This window comes from Mus caroli, unplaced genomic scaffold (genome assembly GCF_978045245.1).
Source record: "Mus caroli unplaced genomic scaffold, Mus_caroli_1 scaffold_13, whole genome shotgun sequence".
NCBI classification, from domain to species: Eukaryota; Metazoa; Chordata; class Mammalia; order Rodentia; family Muridae; genus Mus; species Mus caroli.
The window spans coordinates 45,980,503-46,003,181 of NW_028227268.1; the positions used below are offsets into that span (position 1 = coordinate 45,980,503).

At 48.3% G+C, this 22,679-nt stretch overlaps 1 protein-coding gene across 1 annotated transcript; it reads right to left on the reverse strand.

The window, feature by feature from the left end:
- Positions 1–407: 407 nt before the first annotated feature.
- On the reverse strand, positions 408–17,706 carry Trarg1 (trafficking regulator of GLUT4 (SLC2A4) 1). Its single transcript, XM_021178379.3, has 3 exons — positions 16,885–17,706; positions 3,188–3,320; positions 408–1,293 (listed from the first exon to the last, which is right to left on the reverse strand). Exons 1-3 carry the CDS (start codon positions 17,260–17,262, stop codon positions 1,283–1,285), a joined length of 522 nt encoding a protein of 173 aa, XP_021034038.1. The 5' UTR covers positions 17,263–17,706; the 3' UTR covers positions 408–1,282.
- Between the last annotated feature and the right edge of the window lie 4,973 nt (positions 17,707–22,679).

The following is a 22,679-nucleotide window of genomic DNA, read 5'->3' on the forward strand; positions in this document are numbered from 1 at the left end:
CAGCCTGTGCCAGGCAAAAAAAAAAAGTGGAGAAATAGAGATGCAACAAGCATGAGGCTGTTTGGCAGAGAGTTCTGATTAGCTTCTTTTCTGTGTTCTGCTCGGGAGAGGCTATGGCTACTGGGCCTTTGCTTCCTGTCCTGGTTCCCACTCCCCAGACTGCCCTTTCAGGTGAGCCCCTCCTGCTAGACTCCTTGGACTCCAAATCAAGAAATAACAAACCTTCCTAAGAATTCCCTAGCCCCCTCCCTTACACGCTGCAGCAGCTCTCCAGAGCCTATGAATAAACAAGAGAGTCCAATAGGAGTCTCAAAGCTACCTCTAGGGAAAGCCTTTGTTGCTGTGGATGGCCAGGGATGCAGGACCAGGCACAGAGCATCCATTAGAGCTCGGCTAACAGTCTGAAGCCAGGATCTACTTCAGCTCTTCTGTGTAGGGTCCCCTGAAAACCCTGTATAGGGCTCCTGGGCCACTTGTGTGGGTTACCAAGATGGGGTCCCAGACCTCCAAAGAGTCAGTGGCAAGAGAGAGAGATCAAGCCCTGTCCCTCCCCCATGGCTGACCTGGGACAGGTCAAGTTCTAGGGCTTCCAGGTTGGTGTCCACAGGCTACATCACAGGTGAAAATCAGGAGGCAGACCCTGTGGTTCTGGAAGATACTCTGGATCCAGAGTCCTTGGTAGAGAAGCCTCCAGCGTGACCTTTAGCAAGAGCACCAGGTCTGTCATACTATCCCTATTCAGTCAGTCATCAATGGAGGATTTCTGTATGGCTGTTGCCTCTTTGGCCAGTGGGTATCCAGGGCCTGTGCTGAGTGACAGATTCACCTTGGGCTCTGACTGGGATCACCGTGGATGCTCGGCACAAAGCATGCAAGCAGTCGCTTTACTCCCCCTCAAGAAAAATAGAAAAGACACCGGCCAGGATGTGCTCACATTCATAGATACCCAGTGCTTCTTTCTTGGCTGTGGGACTGATTTTCTTCCCATTCTGGCAGTTTACGCTATGTGTAAGTCCCAGGAATTGTGGGATGAGAAACAAGCCTGAGAGACGTGACTATGAGATTGAGTCCACGGCCAACTTCATTCCAGATTTTCCCTCCCGTCTGCCGTGGGCTGGCAATGGAGTGATGGAGAGATTTCCCTCCAAGTTTGTGCTTTTGGATCTTAGGGACAGGTGGGCACTCAGCACCCACCATCCTGTCCTTTGTAATGTGTGGGGACATGTGGGTTCGGAGATCTCCAGCTGGCCGGCATCTGCCTCCGCTAGAAACAGCTCCGCTGTTACTTCGGAACTGTAAAGAAAAGAAAGGTTACCGTGAAACCGCGCTGAGAATACTGGATCTTCGGGGCCTGATTTAAAGAGCCACGAGCCTGCACTGAATTATCTCTTAGTGGGAAATGGTAACCAGGATGAGGTACATGGTCCATGGTCGGGGACTGCTTTGTTTTGGGGCTCTTGATACAGGAACTCCGACCAATGAGAAGACTGTGGCTTTGATGATTGGGTAGATAATGATCATGTGACACCAAGTGGACCAATTAAAATCAACTCCAGGACTTTAGTTAGAGGTGTTTGTTTTAAATGACAGCCGCTCACTAAGTATTCTTGGCTAGCCTGGAGCTTGCCCTGTAGATCAGGTAGGTGACCAGCTTCTGCCTCCCAAATACTGCAATTAAAGACATGAGCCACCACAGCCAGCCTCGAGGTGACGGATTTTCTTTTAGGCAGAGTCTCACGTGGCCTATGGCTGTCCCTAAACCCACTGGCCTAGAATTAAAGACACAAGCCACAATGCTGGTTCATCACTCCTTAAAAATTTCCTGCTTAACTGATTTGCATGTTTGCCTCTCCTAAGACACCATCATCCCTGGTGGTTGTCACCCCGGCATCCTAAGGAGAGATGCTGCCAAGGAAGGAAGCCAGCACACAGAAGGCAGAACAAGCATGCAACAGAGTTCTGCCACTCCCTTCCAAGTACCCAGATACAGCTTCTTCGCACCAAACCAGAGCGCTCCATCCTGAAGTTTCTCTTATGAAAGCTACAATTTTCCTTTGAATTCAGAAGTTGTCCAGGCAACCGTGAGAAGCAGCAGAACAGGTAACCTGGGACGTGGGAAGTGATGTAGATATAGTGCCTCAGGCTGCTGCTCACAAGCTGCTCACACCCATCAGACTCCACACTGATGAAAAAAGCCAAGGCCCAAATCTTAGGGAATGTGAAATGTCATTTCCACAGAAAGTGGATCTGAACTCTGAGTCCAGGGAAGCTGACCAAAAACCTGCACCCTTGCTTCTCCTGAGTAGACAAGACGCCGGTGACCCCAGGCTTCCCACACTGGCACATGAATTGGGAATCTTACTAGAATTCAGATTCTTGGCCAGTAGTTCACACTGTAGGAAGTTGCTTCTCTAACATGAGTGGCTTGGAGTCCCAACTTCGGCACCACCAAAGAAAGAGGGAGTCTAAAATACAGATTTCCATTCAGTGGGTTCAGGGTAGAGTCTGAGAGTCTAAAATAGCCCCAGGTGATGCCCCTGCAGCGGGACCATGGAGCACATTTTGAATAGCAAGATGTTTAGGGGCGAAGCTTGGATTGATCTGTGAAATAAACAGAAATGTTCCAGAGTATCCCATGCTCAGGACAGCTCTGAGATGAATAGCTTCCACACTCTCAAAGATATGGCCGACAGTGTCCTCTGAAAAAGATTTCCAGCTGAGATAAGCTCCCTGGGCCACCTTCAGAGTGTTGCTTCCTGCTTTCCTCCAAACTTGCTGCATGCTTCTGGTCTACCCTGACTATGCGGCAAAGAGCCTATTCATCAGTATTCTGGAGCCATCCAGTCCATTATCCAGAGTGATGTCACAAAAGCCCTCCATCATGGAGGCTTCCTCTCTGTACTTTATACTTGAAAATGCAAGGTTCGGCCAAATGGGACACTGGCCCAAGTCCCAGGCCATCAGAGTTAAGATTGGAATTTGTGGCCTCTGGTTCCTAGGCCAGTACCCATTCTACACGCTTATTGATCCACAAGTTCAGGCATCAGATGAGTCAGAAAACCCATCCTCACGTAATTGGTCCTGACTGAAGTGAAAGGCTAGAGCTATATCCTCATCACCGCCCCTGTCTCCAGGGCTCCCTCTGCTCTATGCCCTCCCATTCCTCACCCCCACTCCCATGCCTCACCTGTGAAATTGACAGTGACAGCCACAATGATGATAACGATACCCAGGATGATGAAGGTGATGCTGAGTAGCCGTGCCAGGCGGCCCAGCCTCCGTGCCCCATCCAGGTCCCCCTGCTGCACACTACTTCGAGACTGCAGAGAGAGGGCAGAGAAGTTTCAGGAAGATTTTCCATCAGTTACGTGGGCATGGAAGCCATGCAGTGTCCTGGTGAACTTCTACCTACAAAACACCTTCCCTGCCACCCTCAGTCTAGCAGGCTCCTCCAGGACACATGGCCTGCGCTTGGAGAGGAGTCTCCAAGGGTTAGTCACTAACCCCTCCCCATCACAATTCCGAAGCCACACAGGAACTGGAAGAAAGCCCGGTGGTTCTCTGTGCTCACAGCATGCCTGATCCCCTTCATCTGTGACATCCTCCTTGTCACACAACCAAACAAAGGCAGTGGCCTCTCTCTAGTTCTTCCCATGACTGTGACCTTGTTCAACACAGCCCACATTTGATCCCACAAGGAAAGCCAGGCTGGGCTGGTCAGCTCCCGTGTGTGGCTTCCTTCTCCGTGAGCTTCATTCCTTTGAGACCCAGGAATCTAGTTGAAAGCAGGTGGATGTGGGTGGATGGGGGTAGATATGAGCAGATGTGGCTGGGTATGGGCAGGTGGGTAGGGTGGAGTGGAAAACAGTGGAGATTATAAATCAGAGGGGCCCCTGGGTAAGCCTAGGCCACTTTAGTGGGAGGTGTATCCAAATATTTGAAAAGGTGACCCTGGGCCACCTCCTAGTATGACCCAAGGCTATGTGACAACCAGGGCCGGTTCCATGTCTTCAGAGCCCTTACCTTAGAGTCCCTCTGTCCATCTTGGGCTCCATGCACTTGCCCAGAACTCTAGGCCACCCAGACACAGAGGGGTGTGACTGCTTTCAGGCCACAGACAAACTGGAGGTTTCCTCTCAGTACTTATATTTGAAGACACAAGGTTCAGCCAGACAGGACACTGGCCCAGGTCCCAGGCCATCAGAACTGAGACTGGACTCATGGCCTCTGACTCTCAGACCCTTTCTTCTTTCCTTTCTATTGATCCAGCAAGTCCAGGCATGAGATGAATTTGTTTTGGAGATTTGTAGTGCTAAGGATAAAACCCAGGGCTTTGTCTGTGCTCAGCAAGCAATTTAACTACTAAGTTTTACCTTCAGCCCTTAAAAGATAATAATATATACACATATGTATAATATATACACATATATATGTACACAGACCTTTGTACAGGGTCTTGCTAAATTACTTGGTCTGATCTTAAATTCATTCTATAACCCGGGCAGTGGTTAAACTTTCAGTCCTTCTACTTCAGCCTGCCAAGTAGTTGGAGTTCCAGGTCTACACTACTGGGCCTGGCCATATATTTTATCTCCTAACTCATAGAGGTTCGGGACATGTAGTCAAGTACCTTGATGGTGGTGGTGGTGGTGATGGTGATGACAGTGACTAACTTAGCCCCTTACTTTTACCAGACTGCTTGCTTAGGACAGCACTTAGAGATCTTACCTGTCATCCTAGCAGGCTGGCAGGCACTGGCAGGGACATGACTTCTCCTCCTCTTCCTACTCTTGATATGGAATTCCTCACCCCTGCACTCTTGCCCTGATGCAGGAACTCCCACCCCTGCCCTCTTTGCCTGATGCTGGAACCCCCACTCCTGGAACCCCCCATCCCTGAACTCTCGCTCTGATTCGGGAACCCCCACCCCTGCACTTGTGCCTTGTTCTCCTTTCGCCTCTCAGATTCTAACCCATCCCTTAACTGCATTCCATCCTGAGTGATAGCCAGGACAGAGTGGCGTCCATCTGTCTCTTGCTTTCTGAGACTCCTCATACCCACTTACTGGCATCAGCTGCTGTCTACCACCTAAGTCATAACTGGCTTCTTGTTTCTTTGCTCACTTTAAACACCAGGGATTGAACCCAGAGCCTTGTGCATGCTAAGCGAATGCCTTGCCACTGAGCCACATGCTCAGAGTCATCACACACATGTGCTTCGCTCCTGGTCGATTCCATTGCTGCTCTGCTCTCTAACATCCTTGTGCCTGTCCTAGTTCCCTCCTTTTTACCTGAGCTGTATCAAAGCCTCCTACAGATCCTGTTGGGTACAATCTCTATTCTCTTTCATCATATTCCCAACTCTACTGATACTTAGACCAGGCACTGTGACAGGGTCCCAGAAAGCTGCAGTGTAAAAGAGTCTCAGTTTATTTATATGTTTGAATCTTGCAACCCAACAGCCTGCTTTTCCATCACACACACACACACACACAAACACACACACACACACACACACAAACTTGCAAGCACAGAAAGTGTTCAAGAGGAGACACACAAGACTTATGAGAGCTTATGAAAGGAAAAGCAAGAACTTCTGGGAGGAGGGCCTGCAGTGCTGATGTGAAGGATGGGTGGGGACTGCATAGCTTCCTTTCTCTAAGCAAAGAAGAGTGTTGTGTGCAAATGAGAGCAGGGCAGAGGTGCACAGGCCCTGCATGAGGGAAGTAGGCAGTGCCAAATCAAGGCCAGAGGTTCTGGAGCTGACAGAGTGGGGTAAGAAGCTATAGGGCAGGAAGGGAGTCTTTCTGAGTTACTGTGGTGTCTTCCAGTAACTTCCAGGAAGATATATATATATATATATATATGGATCTTGGTTCATGGAAGGGCAAGAGGGTGGAAAGATTGGAAACCCACCTCTGAAAGGTTCCTCTGGCTGTCGGTGAGGACCAGAATGGAGGTGGAAAGAGAGGGTGTGGCTTGGCAGTGTATGTTCATCATCCCAGCACTCAGGAGACTGAGGCAGGAGGATCACCAGTGAAAGCTTGGCCCTGCCACTGTGACAATAAATTTTTTTTAAAGCTGGAGAGATGACTCAGTTCATCAAGAGCTTGCTTTGCCAGGCTCACAGCACCCATGCCCTGCATCAGGCATGTTGGTATGTCTAAGCACAAGGTTCAGAATTTTTTTTTAAGATTTATTTATTTATATGTAAGTACACTGTAGCTGTCTTCAGACACTCCAGAAGCGGGAGTCAGATCTCGTTACGGATGGTTGTGAGCCACCATGTGGTTGCTGGGATTTGAACTCCAGACCTCCAGCAGTTGGGTGCTCTTACCCACTGAGCCATCTCACCATCCCAGGTTCAGAATTTTTAATCTGTACCTGTGTATCTGCATGAGAGTGTGTCCCATGTGTGTGCGTGCCTGTGGAGGCCAGAAGGGGATATCAGATCTGCTGCAGCTGGTGTTGCAGGGTGGTTGTGAGCTGCCCAGGGGTGCTGGGAACTGAACTTAAGTCCTTTGGGAAAGCAGCAGGTGCTTCTAACCATGGAGCCATCTCTCCAGCCTCTGTATGAGTTTTAACAAGGAAGCCAGGGCTTTAAAACTTAAACGTGTGTGTGTGTGTGTGTGTGTGTGTGTGTGTGTGTGTGTGTGCAGTATGTGTGCATATACAGCAAAACTAGAAAACATGACAAAGAATAAAAAGAGTCGGGCAGTGGTGGTGCACGCCTTTAATCCCAGTGCTGGGGAAGCAGAGACAGATGGCTCTCTGTGAGTTCAGGGCCAGCCTGGTCTACAGAGTGAGTTCCAGGACAGTCAAGGCTACACAGAGAAACCCTGTCTCAAAAAAATCAAAACAAAACAAAAAATAGAAAAACAAAAAAGTGGCTTTGTAATTGAAGTTTTGTAAAACAGTTTAAAAATTAAATTGCTAACTCTAAAAAAAAAGAATAGTAAGATGGACAGTAACTAAGGAAAACACAGTAAACTGACCTGTGTCCTCACATGCACATGCAGACAACACACACACACACACACAAGTTCAGAGGCTGGGGAGATGGCTCAGTGGTAAGAGCACTGGCTGCTCCAGAGGACCCAGGTTTGATTCCCAGCACCCACATAGCAGCTCACAACCTCCTGTAACAGTTCCAGGGGATTTGACACCCTCTTCTGGCTTCTGAGGGTGATGCATTCGTGTCATAATCGATAGACATACAGGCAAGACCCTGTACACATAAAATAATAATTCCCAAATTATTAATTGCATGCCCGTCGCCCCAGTGTTGGGAGAGGAGTTGAGGAGGCAGGTTCTCAGCTCAGGGCTAGCCTGTGCAAACACAACACTGAGCTTTTGGTTCCAAGAGAGACTCTGTTGCAGGGCAACCAGAGAACACTAGGGGAAGACACCGCGACCCCCCCCCCTCTGGCTTCCATGTATACATATGCCTGCACACATGCACACACACAAGAAGTCAAGAGGTGCTGAGACTGTCCTATCTGATCAGCATCTCCGAGGCTTCACATTCATTGTCCATGGGGGGCGGGGGACCAACTCAGCTCAAGTTTGTATTTCCTGTTAAAACCCTTACCACCTTCTTCCACAAGCTCTGGACAGCCGCGTTGTGCTGTCCCAGGCAGGGCGAATCCTGACTTCCTTGTGCCTTTTCTGCTTTCCAGTCCTCTGCTTCCCCAATCCTACGGAGCCAAATCCTCTCACGTGCAAGGGCTTACTCCAGGAACACCCTTTCCATGAAACATTCCTAGATTCCTCCACATCTGAGGAGTAAAATAAACCCTTCTAGTGTTTGGGTGTTTATCTTGTCTCAGGGTCGATACTGAATGTGTGCTCTACCCCTATTCGGGTATTTCTTTCTCTGAATCCTCTTATGAGGTGAGGGTGGATCCAGAGTATAGAACACTGTGTGCATGGGAAGAGATGCAGTTGCCAGAGAAAGGTCACATAGGAGGAGCTGCATAAGGGATGGTGACACCTGTCTGTAATCCCATCACTCAGAGGTGGGGGGCAAGTCAGGAAGACTGTGAGCTTGAAGATAGCTTGGGTTATATAGTCAATTTGAGGGTAATCTGGGCTAAATATGGAGATCCTGTGGAAGAGGAGGGAAAAGAAGAAGAGAGGAAGGTGACACAGGAGGCATCTTGACTGATGTATAACAGGCTGGATTTAGTCCTGGAGGTTTTTTTAAATTTTTAAAAAATACTTATGTATTTGTTTGCTTGTTTGGTTGGTTGGTTTTTGGAGACAGTTTCAAGACAGGTGTATCCCTGGCTATCCTAGAACTCCCTTTGTAGACCAGGCTAGATGGGTTGGGGCAGATCCAAAGACTTGAAACAAGTAAGGATCTGAGAAAGATCCCAGGCTGGAGAAGTGACAAAGCCAGAGGTCATATGGAGAGTGGGAAAGAGACTGTCTGAGATGCTGTGTGGATGTCTGAGATGCTGTGTGGATGTCTGAGATGCTGTGTGGATGTCTGAGATGCTGTGCGAATGTCTGAGATGCTGTGCGAATGAGATGCTGTGCAGATGTCTGAGATGCTGTGTGGATGTCTGAGATGCTGTGTGGATGTCTGAGATGCTGTGCGAATGTCTGAGATGCTGTGCGGATGTCTGAGATGCTGTGCGGATGTCTGAGATGCTGTGCGGATGTTTGGGATGCTGTGAGAATATCTGAGATGCTGTGAGAATATCTGAGATGCTGTGAGAATATCTGAGATGCTGTGAGAATATCTGAGATGCTGTGTGGATGTCTGAGATGCTGTGCGGATGCCGGAGATGCTGTGCGGATGCCGGAGATGCTGTGAGAATATCTGAGATGCTGTGCAGATGTCTGAGATGCTGTGTGAATCTCTGGCTTGGTTGATGGAGATGCGGAGATGAGATGCTTAGGCAGTGTGAGTTTGTCTAAGTTTGGGATCCACTCATGAATCCATGCTACCTCCAGCCACTGGGATGGCTCATCTAGGTCACTGAATCTGTGACATCAGTGATTGGGCATTAGAAGAAAGAGAGGCTGACATAGAGAAAGGCCTTGGGCATTTTGGAGAACTTCAAAATTAGCAGTTTTACAGCTGTGGAGCATGGTAGCACACCTGTAATCTTAGCTACCCCGGATTCAAAGGAAGGAGAATCAAACATTCAAGGCCAGCCTGGACAACCTGGAGAGACTGACTCTGTCTCAAAAAAAATAGTTTTTTAAAAAAGATTTGAGGAAGCGTGCTCAGTGGTCGATCACTAGCCTAGCATGTGCAAGACAGTAGGTTAAGTCCCTAGCACTGCAAAGGGAAAGCTAGAAGGGAGAGATTCTGAAGTTGCCTTGAGTGATTTCTGAAGGAGTCTAAGCTGTACACCTTCTGTGCAGGGCACAGGAGCAGGAACAGGGTTTGCAGGGAGTCCAAGCCCAAGTTCATAGAGGAACAGCTGAGCATTCAGTAATGATTCAGGACCATGGAGAGACACTAGCTCAGCTGCCTAAGTGAAAGAGGCATTTGTCTCTGTCCTATGCACAGAGGCACAAGTCCCCAAGGCTCAGCTACACATGTGCCTTTGTGCCTGACAGACACAAAGTTCCTGGTTGGAACTCAGCACGTTTACCTTCTATGTAGATGAATGCACACATGAGCAAATCTAAGAGTGAAAAAGCTGTGCGGCCCCTACCACACACTGACCATGGAGCATGCTTATGGAGGGCAAGAGGTGCAGTTCTGTCAGTAGAGTTCTTTACCTCGCATTTACAGAGCCCTGACTTCTACTCCCAGCACCACGTAAGCCAGGCAGGGTGATACATGCCTGCCTCTAATCCCAACACCTGTAAGGTGAGGAGGAGGCAGGAGAATCAAGAGTTCAAGGCCTAGCTGGGCATGTTGGTGCACACCTTCAAGTCTAAGCACTTTGGAGTCAGGGAGGCACATAGCTGTGAGTTCAAAGATAGTTTGGTCAGCTAGCAAGTTCCAGGCCAAGCAAGACTACATGGTGAGCCCCCGTCTCACAATCACAGAGATACACACACACACACACACACACACACACACACACACATTCAAGGTCATCCTTGGATTACATAGATTTACAAATCCAGACTGGTTTACATGAGATCTTGTCTGGGGGCAGGGGAAGCCTAAGGAAGGTTGGAAGCCACTGTGGTGCACTGTGAAGGGTTTGTTATAGTAATAACTCACAAAGAAAAGGCTGCCTCTGTGTCCATCACCACAACTGCAGATGGGGGTGCCACCACTAGAGGCAGTAAATTGATGTGGGACCTGGTCATTTCCAAACTGGTACCAATCAGAATTGCCCATTCACATGGGTTTAGTCCTTTCCTCTGGCCTTGCAGAATTTCATTTACTATCAGTAAAAACAGTGTCCACCCCCACCTAGGAAGTGTCTCCAACATGCAGAGTTTTGTGTAGGTGCTGTAGTGCATGGTCGCTCACTCAATCCTCTCAGCAGTCCTGTGGCACGGCTGTTTCTGTTTTGCCCATTTTAGATAATATTTACTGATTCTCTGAGTCAAGGTCTCAGGTAGCCCAGACAGGCCAAGAACTTGCTTTGTAGCTGGTGCTGATCTGAAACTCCCATCCTCCTGTCTCTACCTCCCAAGTGCTGGGATTAATCGGCACATACCACATGTCCAGCTATTGGCTTGTTTTATCGGTCTTGCTCATAGAAGGCCATGGCCTGGGGTCTTCCTCTGCTGACAAGGGACCTTGTTATAAGAACATGGTCATTTCTCAGTCTGCCCCATGGGTCAAGCCTGCCCCTGCCCAAGGGGGCCACAGAGACTGCAGGGCACACTAGAGCTGGGGCTGGACATTTGTGACTAGTGCTCTTCGGAGAAAGCCCTTGACCCTACCTCACCGGCCACAGTAGGCCCTATAGGAGCTATTTGTTTTCCTCTGGTGGGCTTAATGGGGAGGGCAGATGAGCTAGAGGAGGAAGAGAGATGAGAGAGGACTTGGCTCTTCCCTGAACACACAGCAGAAGGTTTGACTTTCCTGGAAGCATCCTCAGATCCCGAAAAGGAACCATGACAGAACAATGGATCCAGCATCCAGCTGATAGGCCGCCTACCAGCTATGTGGCCATGGCCCAATCTGTATAGGATGTGCTTCTGTGGGCAACAGCACATGGTGTTCTCAGAGGCTGCCAGCACTGAGACTAAGTAAGGGCTTGAACCTGCGTCTGGTCACCTGTAGGGATTTCTAGTATGGAGTCCTGAACTATCTTCAAGACTTAGAGCCTTGGTGTAGGAAACTGACCTCCCCCTCAGTGACATGCCACCCTTGCTGCTGCCAGTAAGGATATAGTGTAGAACCCTAGATAAAAACCTGACCCCTTCATCCCCAGGCTGTGGTTGGTGCGACATGGTCTACCAGTCAAGGCAGCCAGGCTGGGCTCCAACTCACTTGCTACCTTCTTGTCTGCACTTGAGGATTTTTTGTCTGCACCATGAGAATAATAATAGCACCCAGGCCTCACAGTACAGCCGGGGCTGAATGAGATAATAGATCTAAACAATTTGGCACTGTGCCTGACACTGAGTAGGCATCCATGAATTTCAGTAACATTATCCTTCAATTTCCCCATCCCTGGTCCTGACGCTGATGCTTCCCTTGGACATCCATTTCCACAGCGACATCCCACCCTTGCCATCACTCCTCTGAAGTCTGAACACCCAACACTGCCCTCAGCCTGCTGTGTTACTGGGACCTGCCCTACTCAGAGTCCCCACCTGTGGTCTCTGCTTCTCAGCCAAGGTCACCACTCACTCCTTCTTTGTCCAGCCCTACTTGTCTGCATGTCACCTCAGCCACTCTTGCCCACATCTGCAGTGCCACCTGGCCCAGGTCTAATGACCCTTCTGCTGCTCAGAGCCCAGCGTCTACAAACTTACATCTATTGCTGGAGCAAGTCACCCCACCATGAAAACGGACGGCAGCTGCTTCCCACCCACAGCCTGTAGCCTCAGCAGAGCCTCTGTCCATCCCCTGTGCTGTGAGCTCTCTTGCTCTCTCTCTCTCTCTCTCTCTCTCTCTCTCTCTCTCTCTCTCTCTCCCTCCCTCTCCAAATAGAGACACTGCCACGCACTCCCTGAGAGCTCTGTTTCCTATGAGTATTTCTCCCTTAAGATGTCACCTCTCCAGGGATCCCCACACCTTCCTCCCTTTGTCTATGCCTCTCCATCCAGACACCCAGAATCTAGGGATAGCTAACCCAGAAGACAAGCCCACGTGAACCTAACTTCTCCAGGCCTTCAGCCACTCCCTTCCTTGTCAGATTTTGCCCTTCTTCCCCTCCCTTTTTTCTAGCTTCCTTCCCACCTTCTAGGATCTCTTTTTCAAACCCCTTCTCTGTCCACCTCTCTTAGTAAATGCTCTTCGTCATTGTTTTTTGGTTAGTTGGGTTGGCTCTGAGTTAATAAATGTGAAATGTCCCAGAGCCAGCTTTGAGAATAGCTCCAGCATTTCTGAGTTGGAGCCTGAGCATGTGCTACACACACACACACACACACACACACACACACACACACACACACACTCAAGACACACACATCACACACCAAACATACATACACACCCTACCACACACACCCCACTCACATACACACATACACATACTGCAAACACACATACATCACAACACACACACACACACACACACCCTTCCTTTGTGATCTTCCCTCCCAGTCCATCCAGAGCTCAGACATCACCATCCCTTCCCATACATGGGATCTCCCTCCTGTAGCCCATTTCCCACAATGCAACTGAGAGTTGGCTTTACTGTATAAACTGACCACATCCTGTCTCAGCCTAAAACTCCCCAGAGGTTCATCAGAAACCTAAGTTCCAAGAGTGAATCCCTGACTTGCAACAGCCACTGGCACACTCTCCTCCCCTCCTGTAATGCTAAACAGCAGTCACTCACCTTATCCATTGCTTCTCTGTCTAGCATTGTGCTTGCTTCTTAAGACAGGCTGGGTCACTGATGCCGGAGAGGTACCCTGAACAGTTCAGTTCCCTCAAAACAAGCAACTGGCCATTCAAGATGAATGAATAAGACAGTGAAGGATCAAATGAATGGAAGATCAGGAGAGCCAAATCTTGGGGGAATTCCCAGAAGCCATCTCTGCCCCTTGACAGAACCTGATCCAAGATTCAAACCTCCAGAACTTTTTTTCCTTTTGAGACAGATTTGCTCTGTGTAGTCCTGGCTGTCCTTGGACTCTGTAGACTAAGCTGGTCTTGAACTTAGAGATCTGCCTGCCTCTGCTTTCCAAGTGCTGGAATTAAAGGCGTGCACCATCATTCTCCAGCTCCAACTCACTTGCTACCTTCTACTTACTTGCTATATAATCTCATTTTTAAATTAACGCCTGAAATAAGTTCCTCTGTGGAGATAGGAAAATTGGTGTCACCCAGGCTTGGGGGTTGGGATATGTATGTGTCTAGAACATGAGTAACATCTAAAATACACAGGTTTCTTTTGACAATGAGGAAAGTTTTCTAGAATCAACTGGGGTTAAGATATAGCTCATTGAAAGCACTAGAAGCCAGGGAATGACCATTCAGCCACAGAAGACGGGATCCCATTCAGTCTAAAGCTGGGTGTGGTGGCTCCTGCCCTCCGGAGGAGGCTGATCCGGGAGGATGGCCACAGCTTTGACACCTAAACTACAGGGTTGAAGACAAACAGGGGCAGAGGTGTGTTCATAAGTCCCATCGAGGGGAAACCTTGGTGTTGGGTGTATGTTGTTCCTAAGTGCCATCTGCTCTGTGTGTGTGTGGCACTGAAGTACATTTCCAGCCATCTTGCTTTTTGAGACAAAGTCTCTCCCTGGCTTGGAGCTCACCAAGTAGGTGAGGCTGGCTGCAAGCCCCAGGGACCCACCTCTTTCCCCTTCCCCAGCACTGGACTACAGATGTGTAACGCCCAGCTTTTTAAATGTAAATTATGGGATTTGAACGCAGGCTCTCATCTTGCAAGAAAAACACTCTACACATGGGCGTTTTCTCCCCAGCCCAAAGCACTATACAGTTTTAAAAACTAGGAGAAAGTTTCTATCATAAGAAAATGATCTTTAAAAAACAAAAGGCTGGAGAGATGACTCAGTGGTTAAGAGCACTGACTGCTCTTCCAGAGGTTCTGAGTTCAATTCCCAGCAGCCACATGGTGGCTCACAACCATCTGTAATAGGCATCTGATGCCACCTCTGGTGTGTCTGAAGACAGTGACAGTATACCCACCACATACATGAAATAAATAAATCTAAGAAAGAAAGAAAGAAAGAAAGAGAGAGAGAGAGAGAGAGAGAGAGAGAGAGAGAGAGAGAGAGAGAGAGAAAGAAAGAAAGAAAGAAAGAAAGAAAGAAAGAAAGAAAGAAAGAAAGAAAGAAAGAGGAAGGAAGAAGGAAGGAAGAAGGAAGGAAGAAGGAAGGAAGAAGGAAGGAAGAAGGAAGGAAGAAGGAAGGAAGTGATCAGTGGTTGAGGAGATATCTATGTTTAACCCATTGGTACAAAGTGTATAATTATTGAAACACTACATGGCATCCCATCAATGTGTGCCATTCTTATGTGTTGTTTTGTTTTATTGTGCTTGTTTGTTAAGATAGGGTCTCACCATATAACTTTGGCTGGACTAGAACTCACTATGTAGACCAGGTTGGCCTTTAATTCATAGAGATCCTCCTGCCTCTGCTTCCTCATTGCTGGGATTAGAGGCGTGCACAAGCACACCTGGCTAGTTTTTGCTTTTCACCTGGGAAGTCGAGGCAGGCACATCTCTGAGTTCAAGGCCAATCTGGTTTACACAGCAAGTTCCAGGCTATCCAGGGCTACATATAAGATAGAAGAAGGGGGGCGGAGAACCATTAAACCATGCACTTTAGATGGGCGAGTTAGATGATATTTGAATTACATTAATAAAGCTATTTAAAACCCCATTAGAAGATAAAGGGTGTATTAGTACACTCTTGTCATTATAGCTCTTGGGAGGCTGAAGTAGGAGAATTAAAATGAGTCTGAGGCCAGCCTGGGCTATATTACAAGACAGTGTCTCAGAAGTTCACAAATAAATAAATAAATAAATAAATCCCACAATGGCTTCCCATTCCCGCAGAAGGGAAACTCCCTGCAACACTTAGTGTAACCGCAGAAAACACTTAGGTTGGGCTGGGCTCCGTCCTTCAGCACTTTGTAAGGCCCCTTCTCAGCCTCTTTCTGCTCTCTAACGCAGCCATTGAGCATCTGTCTGCTTCGCAGATGGGTGAGCTGGGGGGAGATTGAGCCACTTGCTCCAAATGACTTCATTCCCTTGTGTTTGTGTCTAGCCTGGGCACTTCTTGCACTATGTCGTAAGGACCTGATTAGAAGAGTCCCTGCCTGGAATACAACCCCAGGAACTCAGACCTAGTGTTGGGTTTACAGTTGTATCCCTTACTTCTGGACCTTCAGACCCTACTCAAGTACAGAAAAAGAGAAAGAAGAGGCACAGATAGGTCCAGCGGTCTCCAGTCTTCGACCCAGCTTCTTTTGGGCAAGGACAGCTTATTTCTCCCCCAATTCCCAGGAGATAATTCTACAATCTGTTTTTCTCCTGAGCCCTTATCTTGATTTCCCTTCTGTCTCTCTTCCTGGGACCTTTCTCTGTAACCAACAACTCTGAAATTGGCCCAGCCCAGAGCCATTAGCTACACCCTGGAGCCTGGCACGGTCCCCAAGTGCAGTAGGCAGCACAGGAAGTTTAGATGGGCCCTGCCCAGCACCCTGCCTAACTTTGTCTCTCAGATCAAGCCTCTTACACTCAAGCTGCTACTGTCCCCGGTGCCCTGTCAGGTGGCTCTAGATCACACAGGAACTTAATGGCATGGACAGAGATGTCTGAAGAAGTATAGTAAGAGTGACCATAACTCCTAGTGGCTGGATAATCAGTGACTCAGCAGTTGTGTCACTTCAAGGGAGACAGACAGTGTCACCCCACCCAGGTCACTCATTCTAACTGGCCTTAACCTCATTGTGAAAGTCCCTGTCCTATCCAGCCCTGTCCATCAGCACTCATTCTCTTTAAGATCTTCTGTAAGCATTGCTACCCGACGGCTTGGCTTGAGGACAATCTAAGACAAACTATTGAGAGTCCTTCAGAAGTGAAGACTAGCATGCATGCACCTCCTTGGCCAGTCTGGCCATGTCCTCTGACTTGTGCCCAGACCTCCACTAAAAGCCAGATAGTGAAGTCTGGAAAATCAGGAGATTTGTTGTGCTCCAAGAACTTCATTGTGTCCCAAACCCCAGCCTGACAACTCCCCCGCTTCCCCTCCCCATGGGCCTCAAGGGAAGCCAGGCCCCAGGGCTCCAGGGGAAGCAAGGAGGCCGCTGTGGTTCTTGGAAACAGAGGCTGGTAGAATACCCTGGTGGCCTAGGAGGCCTGGCTCTCCGTGGAGCATCTGGAACCCTTGGCCCTCTTCTGGGTATGTTCTCTGTTGATACAGAACTACACTTAGACAGTCCCCCATCCCATCCCCATAGTTTAAAAAAAAAAAAAAAGCAATCAAGACAGCCCCTCCACACACATGCACAAACACCAAATTGGCTGTCACTCTCTTCTGCAGAAGTTCACTCCAGATGTACCCCCGAATCCTTCTGCCAGCAGGGGCAGCAAGAAGTTGACCAGTGATACCCAGAGGCAAACATGAAGGAAGAGCAAGCAGAACTGAGCCTTAGGCCCTCTCTAGAAGGGAAGTCAGGAGATGAGAAAGGTTTCCTGCCAAGGCTCTAACACCCGATGCTTCTCAGCACTTTAAGCCCCTTCCCTGAGGAAAAGCCTGGCGCACTGAGGTGCCCAAACCATTTCCCTGAACAAAGCATTATGCTTACCATGATGGAAAAGATGAGGGGGATGAGGTTGAGGGGCCAGACGGGGCAGAAGCAAGAGGCAATGGCAAGGACCAGGTAATCTTTGGGGGCTTCTTGGTCCTGGGCGTAGGAGGTGGTGATGACGGAGGATGCTCGCCGAGAGCTGACCCGGGAAGGGGAGCCGGAAAGGGAGGGCTGGCGGTGCCCCTCGGAGATGACCTTGAAGGGCAGGCTGTGACCATTCTGCTCCAGGTCCAGAGCCCCTGACAGAGACTTGGACAGATTCAGGGCTTGGTCATCCTTGTTCTCCACTTTTGTGAGTAGTTTTTCCATCTCAGGCAGTTCCAAGGGTGAGGTGGAGCCTGGGTCCTGAAGCGGAGGCTGCGCTGGGTTGGCCATGTTCACTCGAGCTTTGGGTTTCTTCAAGTCCAGGTAGGGATAGTGAGTTCCAGAGGGTCCTCAGCACACCATTCCCCAAGTCCAGATTTCAAACCTCCAGGACGAGGGTGGATGTATTTTGCAGAGAGCTGGGGGCTAGCTGAGTGTTGGAAGATTCAGAAGAGCTTCTCAAGGATCGAAGCGTCCACAGCTGAACTGCTGCTGCTGCTGCTGCTGCTGCTGTGGCTGCAGCCACCACCACCGCGGAGCTCCCAGGGAGCTGAAGGCTTCCGCTCCGTTCAAGTTTGAGGCTAACTTTGCTGGAGCTGCTGACTGCACAGATGGGCGGGGAAGCAAGAGAAAGCTGGGAGAGCAGAGAGAAGATCGCTCCTTTCCCCTGCTCTCCAGTGAATGAGGGTGAGGAAGCAGGGAAGCTGTGTGTGTGTGTGTGTGTGTGTGTGTGTGTGTGTGTGTGTGTGTGCCACACAGCCTCTCTCCTTCTCTGCCCTCCTTGGAAATATCTCTCTTTTTCAATTCCCTTCTCCCCAGAGAATCATCCCAGCAGCATCACGCATCTGCCCCAGCCCCAGCCCAGCCTGGCCCAGCCTATAGGGATCTCGGCCAGCGTCTGGTTTCCTCTGCAGCCTCAGACCTGCTGGGCCACAAGCTTATATAGTGAAAAAAGACTGATCACAAAAAAGCCTTCTGTTCCTCCTCAGGTGTGTGTTTTCTATCATCTGATGGCAAATGCTGTGCCCTGGCCCCTTCATATCTATCCCACAGAGGCCTTAACCCTCAACACTTAGCTGGGAGAAGAGACCTGAGGCAGTATGGTTCCTGAGACCTATTAGGGCCCTCTGTCTGGGTTTCTAATCAACTCACTAAGGCTGAAAAGGAGATCTGTGGGGTAAGTCCCTCTCTGTCTCTCTCCTGCCAGGCCTTATGGTGCTAAGCCGTAGGCAGAGACCCTCTTGGGATTGCTCCAACAGATGCCATCTCTGAAGTGCCAGGGGCTCTGCCTGTTGTTCTTCTGGTTCTCATTCCTCCTCGGTTTCTGCCCCCACCCCACCCCGAGTCTCTTCATTTTGTTCTCTTTCCCTTACCTGTCTCCTTGCTTTGTTTTACCAGAGTGACCTAAAGCCACCAAGGGGACACAGAGGAGTATAACTTGGACAGAGCATCATGGAACCATTTAAAAATCCCAGGGTCACGAAGGATGTGGGAAACCAGAGCTGGAAGGGTCACAGAGACCACGGAGTTCAAATCGGATGCTTTTGTAAATAAGAAACAAGCCCAGATGGGAAAGAAACATTAACTCCAGAATGTCATCTCAGATAGCAATCCCTGGCCTATGTCCTGGGGCTGGTGCGGAGCAAAGCCAACCATGTTATTGTGTGTGCGTGCCCACATACTCGAGTGTATGGGAAGGGTGGCTTTGGTTGGTTTCAAGTTTATTTCAGAAATGCTGTTCTTAACAAAGGCAGAAAGGGAGTTTGGCAGAAAGGAAGGAAGGCGGGCGGGAGGGAGGAAGAGGAGAGGAGAGGAAGAGGAAGAGGAGAAAAGGAGGGAGGGAGGGAGGGAGGGCAGTCCTGAGGAGGAGGACTCCCATCTCCCATGCAGCTCTGCCTGAAGAGGAACCGAAAGCACACTTGGGAATTAGTAAGTTTAGAAAATGTTTGAGAGTTTAAGATGGCTGAGTGGGTAAAGTGCCTGCTCTGAGCAGTCAGGAGGTGTGGCACTCAGACTCAACATGCACATAAGTGCCAGGTAGGAATGGCAGCCCACCTGTACCCCCAGTCCTCAGGAGGCAGAAACAGAGGATCCCCAGCTTGTGAATCAGTGAGTTCCTGGTTCAGAAAGGGACTCTGACTTATGAGAGATGGTGGAGAGTAACTGAAGAAGCCACCCACCGTCAACCTCTGACCTTCACAACAGGTGCACAAGCATGTATGTGCACCAGCACACATGAGCACTCCCATAATACTCACGCTACCCCACCCACATGCATACACATAAAAAGCATATTTGCTTGGTGAGGAAAACCATGGCTGTTTGCAAATGGCAGCCAGACCTCTAGGAAGACACTTTCTCCATCTCAGACTTCAGGGCAGCTCTTACTATCTCAAGCCATGAGGAGGGCTAACGAAGTAAACATCTGGGTGTCCTTGCCCCTAGGGACACTTAGCCTAGAAAATATGCTAATGACTGTCAGAGAGAGAAAAGCCTCCCTTAGATGAAGGACCCCAGCCCCAGCCCCAGCCCAGTCTGAGATCCTCTAGCCAATCGTGGCTCTGAGCACTTGAAATGTGTCTAGTCCAAATGAAAATGTGCTGCCAGAAATATTTTAAGTAAATATCAGAGAGAACCAGATATAAAGAGGTCCTTTTTACTTAATGAAAGATACAAGAAAGGAAGGAAGGAAGGAAGGAAGGAAGGAAGGGAGGGAGGGAGGGAGGGAGGGAGGGAGGGAGGGAGGGAGGGAGAGAAGAAGAAGAAGAAGAAGAAGAAGAAGAAGAAGAAGAAGAAGAAGAAGAAGAAGAAGAAAGAAAGAAAGAAAGAAAGAAAGAAAGAAAGAAAGAAAGAAAGAAAGAAAGAAAGAAAGAAAGAAAGAAAAAAGAAAAGAAAAAAAAGAGTCAAGCCGCTCCCAGACAGGTCTGGGCAGTAGCAGGAGCCTAAATGGCCTCGGATTGGGGGAATCACCAAGTCAGATTGCCTAATGTAAAATTCTGGGTCAGTAGTGTCACCTAGTGGATGGCCGTGGTAGGAGCATGACCACAGAAGTAGATGTCTTGGGCTTCCCACAAATCCAAAGGAGTCCAACTTGACCAGTGGTACAGCATGCTGGTCCACTATGCTGCAGTCCCAGAGAGGGTCCCATCCGGGCTGTACACAGAGCCTCAAGGTGGACTTAGCCTAACAGTTGTGTGTGTGTGTGTGTGTGTGTGTGTGTGTGTGTGTGTGTGTGTGTGTGTAAAGGCCAGACATTGATATTGAGTATCTTCCCCAATCAATCTCAACTTTATTTATCAGTGTGCATTGCTGATTTACATGAGTGCTGGGCTCAGATCCCCCAATAATCATTAACTAAGGCATCTCCCCAGCTTCTAATACATGGTGGGTTTCTTCTCTACCCACCCCCTTTATTCTTAGAATTATTTTATTACACTTATTTATTTTGTTGGGGTAGGGGTACATGTATGTGCCACAACTGTGTGGAGGTCCGAACATCTTGCAGGATTTGGTCGTCTTCTTCCACTACGGAGGCTTCAGAGAGCAAACTCAGGTTGTCAGTTTGGCATCATGTGACTTTTATCTACTGAGCCACCACCCCCAACCCTTATCAATTTTTTTTGTTTTAAATTACTCCACATAAAAATTTGAGTTTTAAAATTTTAATATGAAGATATTGGAACCCAAAGAACTTTGAACTCTTTCACGAGCTCCATGTTCACACAGCCCAGCCTTACTGGGGATGGAGTGTTGAGCCCTGCCCCGGGTGGACCAGAGATTGCGGAGCCCTCCAGCGCTGCCGTGAGGATGCTAGGAGTACTGTAACATTTTAATTATGTCATTAGAAGCTAGCCTTTGACAGGCTTGGTGATCTCTGAGGCAGGAGGATGGTGGGTTTCTGGGCATCTTGGGCTATACAAGCAGGTGCTATCAAAAACCATTTAAAAAGTGGACATGGTGCTGTGGGCTTTTAATCCCAGCCCTCTGGAGGCAGAGGGAGGTGGAGCTCTGTAAGTTCAAGGCCAACCTCGTCTACAAACCAAATTCCAGGCCAGCCAGGACTACATAGTGAGGTGCATTCTCAAAACAAACAAACAAACAAAACAAATCTAATGGGCTGGAGAAGTGGCTCAGCAGTTAAGAACACTTGTTGCTCTTGTGCATATGGGGATTCAGGGGATCTTCTGACCTCTGTAGACACCAAACACAGATTCAGTGCACATACATGCATGTAGGCAAAACACTCATACAAAAAATGAATAAATTAAAAAAATAAAAACAAAATATAAGTGGGCTGGGAAACACGTGCGGCTCCTGCAGAGGTCACCAGAACTCAGTTCCCAGCACCCGTGTTAGGTGGCTCTCAGCCACACTTAACTCCAGCTGCAGGGCATTTAGCACTCTGTTCTGGATTCTGAGAGTCCCTGCACTCACATGCTCATACCTGCCTCATACACACACATAATTAAAACCTTTGCAAAAATACAGGCAAAAATTTAAAAAGACCACTACTTCTACTGATACTATTATTAATAATTATATAAAAAATTTTAAATCTCCTCAGGAGTCTTTTTGAATGATGTTTTTACTAATCTTGCATAAATAACGAGTTTCTTTGTGCATTTTTTATATCTTTTGGACACTGCAGCACTAATATGCATTTACTTTCTTCTTTTTTTTTTGATATGTTTAGACAAATCCATTTGACTTTAGTTGATAATCTCCATCTCTTTAATAGCCTCAAATTTATCTTTCTTTTGCAGGAATCACTCATCTGGGGGGGGGGATATGATTTGGGGAAGCTTTTTTTCCTCTCAAAACTTATGCAAGATTTGTAGAAAACTTTTGTAGAAATACTATATAGGCACATAATTGAGCTCCCTAAAGCATCGGGGAGAGGAGGAAGCTCCTTTTAGGTTGTTACATCCATGAACACACACACACACACACACACACTCACATACACACACTCACACTCTCTCTCTCTCTCTCACACACACACACACACACTCATACAGCCATACATCTACATAAGTGCCAAAGTACATATAATATGTATGTGCCAAAAGACCTCACGATAGCCAAATACATATTATCATGGCAACACTCAAACACAGAGTCCTGATAAAGGCATTAAAGGAACCAAGTTACAGACTCCATGGCTTCTAAACACTTCTCGTACAGTCTCTTAAAGCAGATTCCTGAGCAGACTGACTAAATGGCGTTCAGAGAGTGCTTTCGGAGGAGCTGAACACTCTGCCAAGTGCTTTAAATGTGTGTCCCATTGCACAGCAGCTTGTGATGTAACAACTGACAGGAGCCCATTATACAGAAAAGAACACAAAGGCTCAAAGAGGTTAGCCGATTTGCTTAAGGTCACTCAACTGCTAAGCCAGAAGGCAGTCCTATCTAATTCAACTCCCTCCTGTGCTGCAGATCCTAATTCGACCCACAGGGGGGGCGCCATCGCTTTCCTCAGGTAAAGAATGTGATTGGGTGAGAAAAACATTACTATCTTAGAATTTAGAAAAATAAGATTTGCTAGTTATTTCTTGTATTTCCAGAGAAAAGATCCCTGAAGGTAAAGACAAGGGTGAAGCACTGCCTCGACTCCCTAAACATAAAATTGGAGTATTAAAGTTAATTTATAAACAATTGCCGGAATGATCTCAGCTGCCCTGAGGTGGTGTCATTAGCCAATGAGAAAT

What these genes read in the sequence shown, in the direction of transcription:
- Trarg1 (XM_021178379.3), bottom strand. Translation starts at nt 17,262, where the DNA reads ATGGCCAACCCAGCGCAGCCTCCGCTTCAGGACCCAGGCTCCACCTCA. An exon ending in CCCTCATCTTTTCCATCATG is followed by an intron (nt 3,321 to 16,884) that starts GTAAGCATAATG and finishes CTCTCTCTGCAG; the next exon opens with TCTCGAAGTAGTGTGCAGCA.